The sequence below is a fragment of the Pristiophorus japonicus genome, chromosome 15, assembly GCF_044704955.1.
Source record: "Pristiophorus japonicus isolate sPriJap1 chromosome 15, sPriJap1.hap1, whole genome shotgun sequence".
Lineage (NCBI taxonomy): Eukaryota > Metazoa > Chordata > Chondrichthyes > Pristiophoridae > Pristiophorus > Pristiophorus japonicus.
In genome coordinates this window covers 59,746,126-59,760,603 of record NC_091991.1, presented here as the reverse complement: position 1 = coordinate 59,760,603, position 14,478 = coordinate 59,746,126, and the positions used below count along the sequence as shown (strand labels likewise).

Genomic DNA, 14,478 nt, shown 5'->3' with positions numbered 1-14,478 from the left:
CGCAGGTAAGTGCAGCAGATGGCCGGACAGCAGCATCAGGAAAGGTAAGCGAGAGGGGTAGAGAGAGAAAGGGGGAAAAGAGAGAGAAGGGGGGAGAGAGAGAAGGGGGAGAGAGAGAGAGAGAAGGGGGAGAGAGAGAGAAGAGAGGGAGATAGAGAGAAGGGGGGAGAGAGAGAGAAGGGGGTGAAAGAGAACGGGGGCGTGGTGTGGGGGGGGGAGAGAGAGGGGTGTAGTTAGGTGCTGGGACTGGGAGGGAGGAGGCCACTCGGCCTGGGCTAGGGGCAGGAGAACGCACAGGGGCTAGGGGCGGGAGGGAGTGAACTGGCCAGCATTGGGGGCCACAGAGCGGTGGCAAGTTAACGTAGGGGCTGGGGGGGTGGGGGGGAAAGGTGGGGGGGGGCAGTGGAAGCGAGCGAACTGACCGGCATCGGGGGGCCTGAGAGCGGCAGCAATTCAACGGGGAGGCTGGCGGGGTGGAGGGAGTGCGCGAACTTGAGAAAGAAGGATGGATTGCTGATTGATGTGAGACACATTGGAGAATGGAAATATCCCTCGCAGAAAACCTATAGCACTTGTAATGGCAGCAATTCAACGGAGAGGCTGCAGGGGGGACGGGTGGTGGGGAAGGGTACTCACCGCAGCGGACCTCGGAGCACTACTGCGCATGCGCGGCCACTTCAGAGACATCAGGTACATTACTTTTTTCCACCGCGCATGTGCAGACGTCCCGGCACATTTTTCCAACATAGAACGCTGGCTCCACCCCCTGAGGTGACTGGCTACACTGCACGGCTGGGCTACGCTGCAAGGCTGCAGAGTAGAGGCCAAACAGCGGTGAAAGTATGAAGGTATTTTTCTGGAGATCTCCTGATGTAATGAAGCGCCGCAACTCGGGTAAGTATGCTAAAAAACGGGCTCGGGGAAAATTGAGCCCATAATTAGTTACAGTATTTATTCAAATGATTATTTTTATTTTTAATTTGTAGTTTTAATTAGTTAATTTAGTTTCAGTTATCAATTCACTAAAGTTATATTAGTTAATCCTCTCCCAGTTCTGAATTTAATCCACTTACCTAACCTAGAGAGCAAAGTAATACTCACCAACCAATCACCTAACTGCTGTCCTGTGACGTCACTCGTTGTTTTCTGTTTTTTTAACGCGGCTGTTCAGTTCTCCTTTATGCCGCCGGTCCCACTCAGGCCCACCATGTCCTGAACTTCTCTCGACCCTCTATTATGCGGCCATTCCCTCTGCTGCCGGTCCCACTTAGGTCCACCTGTCATCGTGACGCATCATAAGCCGGTTTGCTTAAAGGGACCATGCACAAATTGATGTTGGCAGTTGTGCTGTCAGTGTTACACAGCATTGAGCTGCTGCAACCACTGCACAGAGGTGCACGGCTGCACCCAGGCTTTCCCATGACACCCTCCATATGCTTATGGAGGGAGTAACAGCCCGCAGAGAGGTTCACTTCCCTTCCAATGGGCAGAAATGATCTCCTCAGGAGACCAATGCAGCCTGATTGTATATTGCACAGGACAGGAGGATACAAGGAGGGATGTTGTCAGGAGGACCAGTCTGCAGTGGCGCAAACCTTTCAATAAGCTCAATAGATCACAAAACGTTACTGCAAAGCCACACTCAACCTCATCCTGCTGTGCCACTCATCACATTCCCATCACTCTGCCTTCCCTACCCTGCTCCTGCACATCCTTACTCACACTAACTTACCTTGCACCTCTACCCATCCTTCTCTAACTACATTATCACATCACCATCTCACTAGCCACGCCTCACACTCATCCTCATCAAAGTGCAAGAATACCAACTAATAATATGCAAGAGTAGGCACTTGGGGTGTTTTCACCAATGTTCATGTAAAGTTTCTGTTAACGGGCTGTCAAACATTGAAATCTTTATTTTCAATACTTTGCATTCTTGGACAGATTTGTTTGCACCTTTGGAAGTGGCTTAGTGAGTTGCAGTGAATGGTGAGACATAACGGTACCGCCCGCAATAGCGATGAGTGTGAGTGGATTGGCTTGGGCATTGTAGGGTGTTTTGTGGGGGGATGTGTTGGTGTGGAGTGGTGCCAACCTGGTACATCATGTGGCAGTCAGGGTGTACAGCATCAAGTAAAATAAATCTGGCCATGGTGAGGCCATCACTGGCGTCGCGGGCAGCAATATGGTCGGGTGCTGATGCCCTGTGGGCTGTGCAGCATCAGTTGATTGAAACAAAGTTGGTGTTGTTATTGGTGCTACTGGTGCTGGGGCTGATCTTGATGGGATTCTGAGGACCAAGGTGAGATAGTTTCAAGGGCACCAATGCTAATGTAATAAATGGCAGTTGAATTTGAGATGACAGAAGTGATCTGTCAATGGTGAGACAAGTTATTCCAATGAGGTGACATTGGATAGAGAGATTGCTCCAAAGACTTGCAACCTGCATAAAGCTCAATGTGCCTTCCAAATGCAGTAAGCAAGAGCTTTTGATCTTGGAAAGTGAACAGCTGTGAGATGGGAGCTTTTATAGCACATTTTCAGCTGTCAGGTAAATAAATGAATTCATGGTGACACAACTCCCGATGTCCTTACCCAATGTGAGCCCCGAGCAGAGGGGACCTCATAGAAAACTTGGTAAAATGGTAAATTCAGCTAAAAATTGTCTTTAATAGTCTCTTAACAATGTCTTAATCAACCTAAATTGCCTCCCCCGCTACTGCGTGTTGGGCCTTTTCAGCATCGATAGACCTGACATCTGGGAAGGTAGAGTGGTGGCGGGTTGGAATGGATAGAACTTCTGCCTGCCCCAAACATGGCCCATGCTGTCGGAGGAGGTGGGTTGAGAGGGCACTTTCTCACATCTGGAATTTCTTCAGCCCAGCCTCCCTATTACCCATCAATCTGGGCACTGGGACGAATATGATGTACAGTCAATGAGGCAGAAGTGGGCCCTATTGGAATCTCCAGACTAGGGTCATAGTCTGGCCGATCCGAGAAAGGGAGCAATTTAAACTTTTGATTGGCCATCCTATAAAGGGGTTCAATCAATTAGTGGGTAAGCCTCTATTTTGGGAGGTTAGAAGCTTTAAAGCAGCCATGCAGTGCTGTATTTTTTGCCCGCTCACTGTAGTAAGTGCCCAAGATGCGCCCATCCTGGGGCAGGCACTCACCGAAGAAATATAAATAAGTATATCCGGGCCCTGACCTCAAATACTCTGACTGGGTCAGGAGCAAAGATCACTGAAACCTAGTCTCGTATACCAATGCTAGTAAAGCAGGGCAGAGGATTTTCAGGGACACTGGCTTTTAAAATGGCTTTTATTCCATTTTTTGTCAGTCAATACTGGGTGAGGGGTGGGTGTCTGGGATTTGGCAGGCCTTGATTTGGGGCGTCCATGTGTTTTGTAGCACTCGAGGTCTGAGGTTTGCAGGATGGTGAAGATCTGGGATTTTTAAGCACCTGGGGGAGCCTGGGGTTTAGTAGTACCAAGGAGGGGGCGCGTCTGTGGTTTAGCAACACTGGGGATATTTGGGGTTTGGCAGCATTGGGAGGGGGATACCTGAGAATTGGTATCACTGGTGTTAGGGAGGGGTCCGGTGAGGCCCACACAAGAGCAATCAGAGTAGTTAAAGAGCATGCAAGACTGAAACATTAATTTTTTTTTTGTCTTTTTAGATGACTTTTTCACATATTATGTTCCATCTACCCTTTACTTTACTCCACTTATTTATTCTCATGAGGATCATCATCATAGGCGGTCCCTCGAACGAGGATGACTTGCTTCCACATCAAAAGGGATGAGTTCACAGATGTTTCAATGAAGGACCCGATATTTCAGTCTTGAACTCCAGGGGTGGAAGATGCCTGTGCGTGGATTTTTTTAACGTGCAGTAACCGTTGTTGCACACCAGCCACCACACGGGCTTGACAGAGATAGGCCTTTATCCAGTGACAAGGGTTTACCAGGACGACTGGAGACGTGCTCTGCTGCACGGACCGAGTGCGCACACATATTGCAGTGTGGGCTGGCCCGTGCTGCCCCTGGGCCCTCAGCTCTTCTCGGCCCCGTACCCTCATTTGCTGCACCTCCGCCACGATCTCTCGCTGCTCCTCCGCCACAAACATTCACCGCACCTCTGCCGCGATCTCTCATCACTCCTCCGCCACGATCTCTCACCGCACCTCCTCACCAAACATTCGCCGAACCTCTGCCACAATCACTCGCCAAATCTCAGCCACGTTCTTTCATTGCTTCTCCGCCTCAATCACCCGATTGAGTTATGCATAAATACCACAATGTAAACTAGATGGAGTTGTCAAATCTGGCTAACAGGAAGACCTAGTAGATTGAGTGAATCCAGCAAGTTTACACTGCTGTCAGTTCAATCAGATTTGCGTGTCGTCAATGTCAACATTCATTTAAGGCTTGGACGAAAGCACTTTCTCTCTTGGACCAGCAGCACAGGAACAATTGTACCCTACACAGTATTTGATCATCTCTGTCTGTATCTATTCCTGTAACTTCCAATTCCATTCCCAAAGAAGTTTTTATCCTGTTTGTACTGGCATTATCTGATGTTTAACACTGCAAAGCATATATAAACCAAGGTTGAGCAGAGAGAGGTGAAGACGGGTACTCACAGTTTCGTTCTTCCTGCTGAAGACTGGCATTGCCACTGTCGTCATGAGGAGCAGACTCTGTGTTGCTGATTGAAATAGCTGCCATATAAACAGATAATCAGAAAGTAATGAAAGGAAAAAGGAATGATTTCAAGGGCAACAACAGATGGACAGGACATGAAAGTTGTACTTCAACACCTGATAATAAAACAGGTTTCAAGTAAAATGGATTACATGAAATGATGTCTAGGTTAACACAAAAACATGATGGTTATAAGAGATGTTCTAAATTAATCTTATACTGTGCATAGAAATCTCTAATCAGGAGATGTCAGGCAGCACTTTTAGGGAGAATGGGAATACTTTCACTTCATGCAGTGTTTGCGATTAAACAGTGGTTGAAATTCCTGAATAAAAAGATTCCCTGCTTCTCCTACCAGTTCCCCAGATGAGAGGCATGATCCAGATGTACAGGGTTGCAAAACACTGCATGAGCTAACAAATTATAGGATTGCTTTCTGAAACCCATACTGTTAAGAGACCTCTTAGCTCAAGAAGCCTTTGCACACTAAACCTGCAGCGAGAGAAAGGAAAAGAAAACAATGACACATTTTGTAGAATTGCAGTGTTACAAGGCGACTTTCTCCAGGACAACTCAGAAAGGGTTGCATTGGTGAGTTACCTGCAAAAATGTGATACTTTTACTTTTCCTTCTTTAAGTTAACAAAATTCTCTTTGTGACCTGTTGAAGAAAGTTCTGACCACTTTGTTAATGAAACACTGTTCCAGTCTTGAGCTGTGAATATACACAACTAACTTCATGCAGTTCACACTATTCACATACAGCACAATGATAAATACACACAGCACAGCACAAGGCAATGACTATTGAATTCAGAACATAACATACGATAATGACAGCACATGCTGTGAGTAGTGGTTACCTCCTTGGACTGTCGTAGTTAGCAGTGATGAGGATGATAGGGTAGCGATGAGAGGTAGCAATGAGGTGGAAGCAAAACAGGATGATGGCGATAGGGGGTGGGATGGGATGGGAGGTGAGTTAATTACAAGTGAGAAGAGCAGACAGAATATAGGGTCACATTAACCAGCAAATTGATATTAAAACAATAGCTGATAAAATGACCAAGCAAATGCGATAGCAATGTGACATTAAAATACACCACAGATATGCTCCACCTACCTTCTAGGAGGAAGATATTCATATTAACTATTATCTTTTAAGTTAATAATAAATGCACTGATCCCATCATACAATACGTAAACGAACTTTAAAATTCACAGGTCTCCTCTTTCTTAGGAGCTGCTGGCTTGGTTTTCGCTGTTTCCAGATCCTGTTGGATTGGTGGAGGTACCGAAGATGGACAGCACAAAAATCAGCCCTGCTAGTTCTGAACGATTATACATGCAGCTACTGTCGCCCTGGGGTTTTCCACCTCAGGCTCCACATCATTACATTTACTGGATGGCTTCATCAACCTGGGCTATGCAGTTGAAGTGAAAGACTCATTACAGTCCTGTCCAGTACCAGAAGAGCCCAGCCAGCACCAAGCATGACATAGAAACATAGAAACATAGAAAATAGGTGCAGGAGCAGGCCATTCAGCCCTTCTAGCCTGCACCGCCATTCAATGAGTTCATGGCTGAACATTCAACTTCAGTACCCCCTTCCTGCTTTCTCGCCATAACCCTTGATCCCCCGAGTAGTAAGGACTTCATCTAACTCCCTTTTGAATATATTTAGTGAATTGGCCTCAACTACTTTCTGTGGTAGAGAATTCCACAGGTTCACCACTCTCTGGGTGAAGAAGTTTCTCCTCATCTCGGTCCTAAATGGCTTACCCCTTATCCTCAGACTGTGACCCCTGGTTCTGGACTTCCCCAACATTGGGAACATTCTTCCTGCATCTAACCTGTCTAAACCCGTCAGAATTTTAAACGTTTCTATGAGGTCCCCTCTCATTCTTCTGAACTCCAGTGAATACAAGCCCAGTTGATCCAGTCTTTCTTGATAGGTCAGTCCCGCCATCCCGGGAATCAGTCTGGTGAATCTTCGCTGCACTCCCTCAATAGCAAGAATGTCCTTCCTCAGGTTAGGAGACCAAAACTGTACACAATACTCCAGGTGTGGCCTCACCAAGGCCCTGTACAACTGTAGCAACACCTCCCTGCCCCTGTATTCAAATCCCCTCGCTATGAAGGCCAACATGCCATTTGCTTTCTTAACCGCCTGCTGTACCTGCATGCCAACCTTCAATGACTGATGTACCATGACGCCCAGGTCTCGTTGCACCTTCCCTTTTCCTAATCTGTCACCATTCAGATAATAATCTGTCTCTCTGTTTTTACCACCAAAGTGGATAACCTCACATTTATCCACATTATACTTCATCTGCCATGCATTTGCCCACTCACCTAACCTATCCAAGTCACTCTGCAGCCTAATAGCATCCTCCTCGCAGCTCACACTGCCACCTAACTTAGTGTCATCCGCAAATTTGGAGATACTGCATTTAATCCCCTCGTCTAAATCATTAATGTACAATGTAAACAGCTGGGGCCCCAGCACAGAACCTTGCGGCACCCCACTAGTCACTGCCTGCCATTCTGAAAAGTACCCGTTTACTCCTACTCTTTGCTTCCTGTCTGACAACCAGTTCTCAATCCACGTCAGCACACTACCCCCAATCCCATGTGCTTTAACTTTGCACATTAATCTCTTGTGTGGGACCTTGTCGAAAGCCTTCTAAAAGTCCAAATATACCACATCAACTGGTTCTCCTTTGTCCACTTTACTGGAAACATCCTCAAAAAATTCCAGAAGATTTGTCAAGCATGATTTCCCTTTCACAAATCCATGCTGACTTGGACCTATCATGTCACCATTTTCCAGATGCACTGCTATGACATCCTTAATAATTGATTCCATCATTTTACCCACTACTGAGGTCAGACTGACCGGTCTATAATTCCCTGTTTTCTCTCTCCCTCCTTTTTTAAAAAGTGGGTTACATTGGCTACCCTCCACTCCATAGGAACTGATCCAGAGTCAATGGAATGTTGGAAAATGACTGTCAATGCATCCGCTATTTCCAAGGCCACCTCCTTAAGTACTCTGGGATGCAGTCCATCAGGCCCTGGGGATTTATCGGCCTTTAATCCCATCAATTTCCCCAACACAATTTCCCGACTAATAAAGATTTCCCTCAGTTCCCCCTCCTTACTAGACCTTCTGACCCCTTTTATATCCAGACAAACTAATATAGGCCCCAAGTTTCGCCATGATTTGCTCCTGATTTTTAGGAGTAACTGGTGTAGAACGGAGTATCTTAGAAATTCAAATTCTCGGCATTTAGTTTGCTCCACTTCTAGTCAGTTAGAACAGTTTCACTTTGGAACAGAATTTTTTTTTCAAAAGGGGGCGTGTCCGGCCACTTACGCCTGTTTTCAAAGTTTCGGCAGTGAAAACTTACTCCAAACTAACTTAGAATGGAGTAAGTGAAGATTTTTGTACGCTCGAAAAAACCTTGTCTACACTTTAGAAAATCAGGCGTAGGTTACAAATCAGGCGTAGGGAATGGGGGGGGGGGTGTTTAAAGGGAAGTTTACAAACATTAAACACTTCAGTTTTACAAATAAAGAGCCATCATCAATAATAAATGAAAAAACATCAATAAATCAACCAATAAATCAATTTTATAAGAAATAATTTTTGTTTTAAATCAATAAATAAAACATTTTCTACTTACCAACTGCAGCACCGGGAGCCCTCCAACAGCGTGCTGGGATGCCCCCACCCCCGCCCCCAGTGTGTCTCTGTCAGTGTCTCTATCTCTCTGTCTGTCTGTCTGTGTGTGTCTCTCATTCTCTGTCTGTCAGTGTCTGTGTTTCTGACAGCGAGGGGAGGGGGAGGAGGGGGGTAGAGGGAGAGAGGGGGGGAGTAGAGGGAGGGAAGTGGGAGGGATGGGGGAGAAGGGGGAGGGGGGGAGAAGGGGGGAAAGGAGAGGGGGGGAAGATGGGGGGGAAAAGGAGATGGGGGGGAAAGGAGAAGGGGGAGGGAGGCTGAACGGGCTGGGCCCAGCTGGGCCCGAGACTTCGGGCAGGGCCCAAGACTTCGGGCAGGGCCCGTCTCCAGCACCAGATTTACAGGTAAGTGGCGTTGGGTCGGGTCGGGATCACGGGTCAGGTCGGGGGGAGCGCGGGTCGGGGGGGTGGTGGGAGGGAGGTCGGTTCGGTTCGGGTTGGGGGGAGGGAGGGAGAGGGAGGTCAGGTCGGGAGGAGGGAGGTCAGGTCGGGTCCAGTCCGGGGGCGGGGGGGGGGGGAAGTGGGAGTCGGGTCGGTGTCGGGTCCGGAGGCGGGGGGTGGGGGGGGGGAAGCGGGAGTCGGGTCGGGTCCAGTCCGGGAGGTCGGGACGGGTCGGATCCGGTCCGGGGGCGGGGGGGGGGGGGAAGCGGAAGTCGGGTCGGGGTCGGGTCCTGTCCAGGGGCGGCGGGGGGGGAAGCGGGAGTCGGGTCAGTGTCGGGTCCGGTCCAGAGGCGGGGAGCGGGAAGCGGGAGTCGAGTTGGGTCGGGAGGAAGCAGGAGCTGGGCGTGGGAGGAGCCTTATTCATGCAGCCCCAGTGAGGCCATTCGGCTAGGGCTAGGGGCTGCGTGCTTCGGCCCCTCCCACACAGTTTTGGATGCCTGAAGCTACTGCACATGCGCGCCCACTGTAGCGCGCATGTGCAGAGGTCCCGGCACTGTTTTCAGCGCAGGGACCTGGCTCCGCCCCCTACAGCTCGTGCTGCGCTGCGCCGAGGGCCAGAGGACCTGCAGGGAACTGGAGAATCTATAAGTTTTTTTTAGGCGCACTTTGTGGCGCGAAAAACGGGCGTCCAGGTCGGGACTCCGCCGTTCTAGGCGCGGCTCGAAACTTGGGCCCATAATCTCCAGCAAAGTTGGACCAACCATGTAGTAAAGGACCTGTGCTGAAAGAGAGGCCAAGTGTTGCCTCCCAGGTATGAGTGCAGCAATTCCTCAGAACCAAGTGCTGGGCAGTACTATTGGACCTCTTACAAACCACAGCAATGCAGTGATAAAATGTAATTGAAAGATCCCCTGGGTTTGTCAGCAAGGCAGAGAGTGACACCAATTCTAGATTTCAAAAGCCAAGTTGTATAAAAATACTTTGCACTCTTTACCGTTTATCTGCAAGCAGTTTTCCTCACAATGTTTCTCATTCATTACAAACAAGGAATCTTTAGTATTTATTTTTGAAAATATATTTTGTTCTGATTTTAGTGCAGTCACAGGAATACTTTCAGAGGGAGAAGAAACATTCTCCTTGGTCAGAGAGTGAAAGAGGGCACACGATGTTCATGTTCTGAAGCATTTTCTCCATGGAATTGAAATGACAGTGTTGAATGAAAACTTAATGCGTTTTATTGAAATTCCTTTGTTTGTCATTCTGGTAGAGGTGTTAACTAACTTATTTTAAACAGGTTAACACTTCTGCTAAAGTAGGTCACAAAGGAATTCAGTTGAATGTGTTCAAACACTTTGATACCACAATGTAATTTCAAGGCCTATGGGCCCGAACTTGGTCAAAGCCAAGACCCGCCCAAGTGCCGCCCAAAGGACTGCCGATAGCCGCCGAGAGACCGGGCAGTACTTTGCCAGGAAGTTCCTCGAAAATAGGTGACAGTAAATTAACGGTTTACACTGTCAATCTGGGCGGCAGTGGGCGGGAGCTCTTAATCTCGGTGGCAAATGCGCTTGCCGCCCAAGTGCCGCCGAGGATGGAGTCAGGCCCAGGGAGCGTGGAGGAGCTGAAAATAAAAACCATTACTAAAAAAATAAATAAACACCAGAACACCTTCAGGGGACCCCCATCCAGGTAAGACGCTGTAAAAAAATGTTTTTAAGGATGTTCACCAATCTTTATTGCAGGTCTTCGTACGTGTCGTCGGGGTTAGACCTGCCTCCACGCAGCGGTCCTTCCCCCTGCTGGCGCCGACTCCCACCCGCAGCAATCTGGCAGCTCGGCAGACGGGAAGACACTTGTGCTACTTGGCCGCCAGCAGCTGTCAGCGGCGGTTTCCGGCGGCAATACCCTCCCGCCCTCTGCAGCCCGAGTGGAAACTGGCACAGAGGGGAGACTGGTGGCAAAACTCGGCGGCAGTGGGCGGTAAGGCTACCAATATTGGGGCCTAGTTCTTTTACTTGTATAGTTAGTTATTAGCTTGGAAATCGCGGCCTCCCTGGGTCCGTACGACGTTTCTACGGACCCGGGAAGACATCGGAAAAGCCGGTTTTCAGCGCACAATGCGCATGCACTGAAAGCTGGCTTTTCCATTGACAGATGATCCACATCTTGGGAACGAGGACATTTGCTTGGGCAAGATTGCGGTACTTACCCCTATCTTGCCCAGCAAATGTCCTCAAAATTCTTGCGTCTGGAAAAGCAGGCGCATAGCCTACTTTTCCAGGCGTAAGTGTTTAAAAACACACAAATATAATAAAATTAAATTAAAAAACATTTTATTGTTAAAAACTCTGCCCACTAAGGTAAGTTTATTTTTAACACGAATTACAAAACTTAAAAATAAATAGAAAAAATATTGTTTTTTTTTATAAGGCATTTATTAACTTTAATTTCAATTAATTTTAATTATATAGGTCTGTTTTTTATTTTTTTATTGTGTTTGGTTTTGTCCCCCATTAATAGCAATGAGAACTCGTAGATACGGAGTTCTCATTGCTATTAATGGGAAAGCTGTGGAATACAGTACCTGATTGGCTGAGCAGTCACACGTGACTGCATCTTCTGCGCAGGAACCCTCCGGATGGGTGCGCACTTTGCAGTGCGGGAAGAGAAGGCCTCCCCAATGGAATCGCAGGCTCCTCCCGGACCAACAGGTAATTTTGTAGAAATGTTTCAGGTCGGAGGCAATTGCCCGCGGGAACCTCTGACCACAATTTCAGCCCCATTAATTATTTTACTAATTTCTTCCAGTTCTGCAAAACATCTCCCAACAGCAGACAACAGGTTCTGTTTCTTCTATTAAACACATTGGGCCCAAGTTTCGGGCCGCGCCTAGAACGGCGCAGCCCCGACCTGGACGCCCGTTTTTCGCGCCACAAAGTGCGCCTAAAAAAAACTTACAGATTCTCCGGCTCCCTGCTGGTCCTCTTGAGTCGGGCGCGGTGCAGCACGAGCTCTGCGGGGGCGGAGCCAGGTCCCTGCGCTGAAAACAGTGCCGGGACCTCTGCACATGCGCGCTACAGTGGGTGGTAATGTGCAGTAGCTCCAGGCGCCCAAAACTGTGTGGGAGGGGCCCGAAGCACGCAGCTCCTAGCCCTGGCCGAATGGCCTCACTGGGGCTGCGTGCATAAGGCTGCCTCCCACGCCCAGCTCTTGCTTCCTCCAGACCCGACTCGACTCTGGCTTCCCCCCACCGCCCCCCCCGCCCTCGGACCGGACCCGACCCGACCCCCCAGACTGGACCCGACCCGTGCTGCCCCTCCCCCCACCCGACCTGACCTCCCTCTCCCTCCCTCCCGCTGACCCGAACCGAACCGACCTCCCTCCCACCACCCCCCCAACCCGACCCGCGCTCCCGACCCCCCCCTCCACCTGCCCTCGGACCGGACCCGATCCCGATACCGACCCGACTCCCGCTTCCCCCACCCCCACCCCGCCCCCGGACCGGACCCGACCCGACCCCCGGACTGGACCCGACCCGACCCGACCCGCGCTTCCCCGCCCCCCCCCCACCCGACCTGACCTCCCTCTCCCTCCCTCCCTCCCCCCTGACCCGAACCTCCCTCCCTCCCACCAGCCCCTGACCCGACCCGCGCTCCCGACCCCCACCCGGATCGGACCCGACCCAACCTGACCTCCCTCTCCCCGACCCTCCTCCCCACCGCCCCCCCCCCGACCCAAATCGAACCGAACCGAACCGACCTCCCTCCGCACCCCCGACCCGACCCATGCTCCCGACCCCGACCCGCGCTCCCCCCGACCCGACCCGTGCTCCCGACCCCAGACACACCCCGACCCAACGCCACCTACCTGTGAATCTGGTGCTGGGGACGGGCCCGGCCCATTCAGCCTCCCTCCCCCTTCTCCTTTTCCCCCCCTTCTCCTTTCCCCCACCCCTTCTCCTTTCCCCCTTCTCTTTCCCTCCCTTCTCCTTCCCCCCTTCTCCTTCCCACCCTACTCCTTTCCTTTCCTTTCCCCCTCTTCTCCTTTCCTTCCCCCCCTCCTTCCCCTTCTCCCCCACCTCCTTCCCCTTCTCCCCCGCTCCTTCCCCCCCTTCCCTTTCTCCCCCCCTTCCCCTTCTCCCCCTCCTTCCCCTTTTTCACCCTTCCTTCCCCTTCTCCCCCACTCCTTCCCCTTCTCCCCCCTCCCTTTCTCCCCCCCATTCCTTTCTCCGCCCCTTTCCCCTTCTTCTACCCCCCTTCCCCTTCCCCTTCCCCTTCTCCCCCCCTCCTTCCTCTTCTCCTCCCTTCCCCTCCCCCTTCTCCCCATCCCTCACCCTTCCCTCCCTCCCCTGCCCTCCCCTCTCCCTCTACCCTCGCTGTCAGAAACACAGAGTGAGAGACACACACAGACATACAGACAGAGAGATAGAGACACACACTGGGGGGGCATCCCAGCACGCTGTTGGAGTGCTCCCGGTGCTGCAGTTGGTAAGTAGAAAATGTTTTATTTATTGATTTAAAAAAAAAATTTCTTATAAATTTTTTTTGATTGATTTATTGGTTGATTTATTGATGTTTTTATCATTTATTATTGATGATGGCTCTTTATTTGTAAAACTGAAGTGTTTAATGTTTGTAAACTTCCCTTTAAACCACCCCCCCCCCCATTCCCTACGCCTGATTTTCTAAAGTGTAGACAAGGTTTTTTCGAGCGTACAAAAATCTTCACTTACTCCATTCTAAGTTAGTTTGGAGTAAGTTTTCACTGCCGAAACTTTGAAAACAGGTGTAAGTGGTCGGACACGCCCCCTTTTGAAAAAAAAATTCTGTTCCAAAGTGAAACTGTTCTGACTGACGAGGACTGGAGCAAACTAAATGCCGAGAATTTGAATTTCTAAGATACTCCATTCTACACCAGTTGCTCCAAAAAATCAGGAGCAACTGAGGCCGAAACTTGGGCCCATTAATACTCCAGTCACTAAACAGCTTAATCTCTGCTTTACTGTGAATATCATGGGAGATCCAGTAATTTAAAAAATATATGTATTTTTGACATTTTACTGTCTTCACTTTTTCCTCTGTGTTCTTGCATATTTGTATGCATTGAATGAACAATTAGTAGGCCTTGATTCTGACAGATCAATTTGTCATCTCTCATAGCATTCACAAATCTCCAACACTAACTGGCTGTTTTCCTTACACTGCCCATTCATGAGAGGAGCTACAACAACCTTTAACTCTTCCAAAATAGGCAATACTACATAACCACATTGTTGTATAGGGGGATAACTCTTGCTGAAACATATGAGGCATACGAACGCAGGGCTCAATTTTCCCCGGTCATTTGCGCCGTTTTTTTCATGAGCCGTTTTTTCTGTTGTATTCATTTTTTTCCAAGTTTCCCTCTGCGATCTGCACCAGCGTAACTGACTTAGTTACGATGTTTCTAGGCCGTTTTTTTCCAATTTTTCGTAGTTTGGCCAACATTTTTTTCTCTTAGGTCGGCGTATCTGGCCACTCCTGAAAAACCTTCTGGTGAGTTAAGAAAACCAGCGCACATTCACAAATCTGCGCTGAAAGACGCCATTGTTTTTAAATCGAAGATTTTGGAGGGAGTCAAGAACACTGTTAAAATCAATAATAATG

The 14,478-nt window shown here is 49.3% G+C and overlaps 1 protein-coding gene across 1 annotated transcript in view; it reads right to left on the bottom strand.

Moving 5' to 3' along the window:
• Positions 1 to 14,478, bottom strand: part of LOC139281546 (voltage-dependent calcium channel subunit alpha-2/delta-4-like) — a 745,953-nt gene that overhangs the window by 477,619 nt on the left and 253,856 nt on the right. Inside the window, exon 20 of the mRNA XM_070901711.1 lies at positions 4,649 to 4,726. Within this exon, the coding sequence (XP_070757812.1) occupies positions 4,649 to 4,726 (78 nt within the window). The remainder of the gene's footprint in view (positions 1 to 4,648; positions 4,727 to 14,478) is intronic.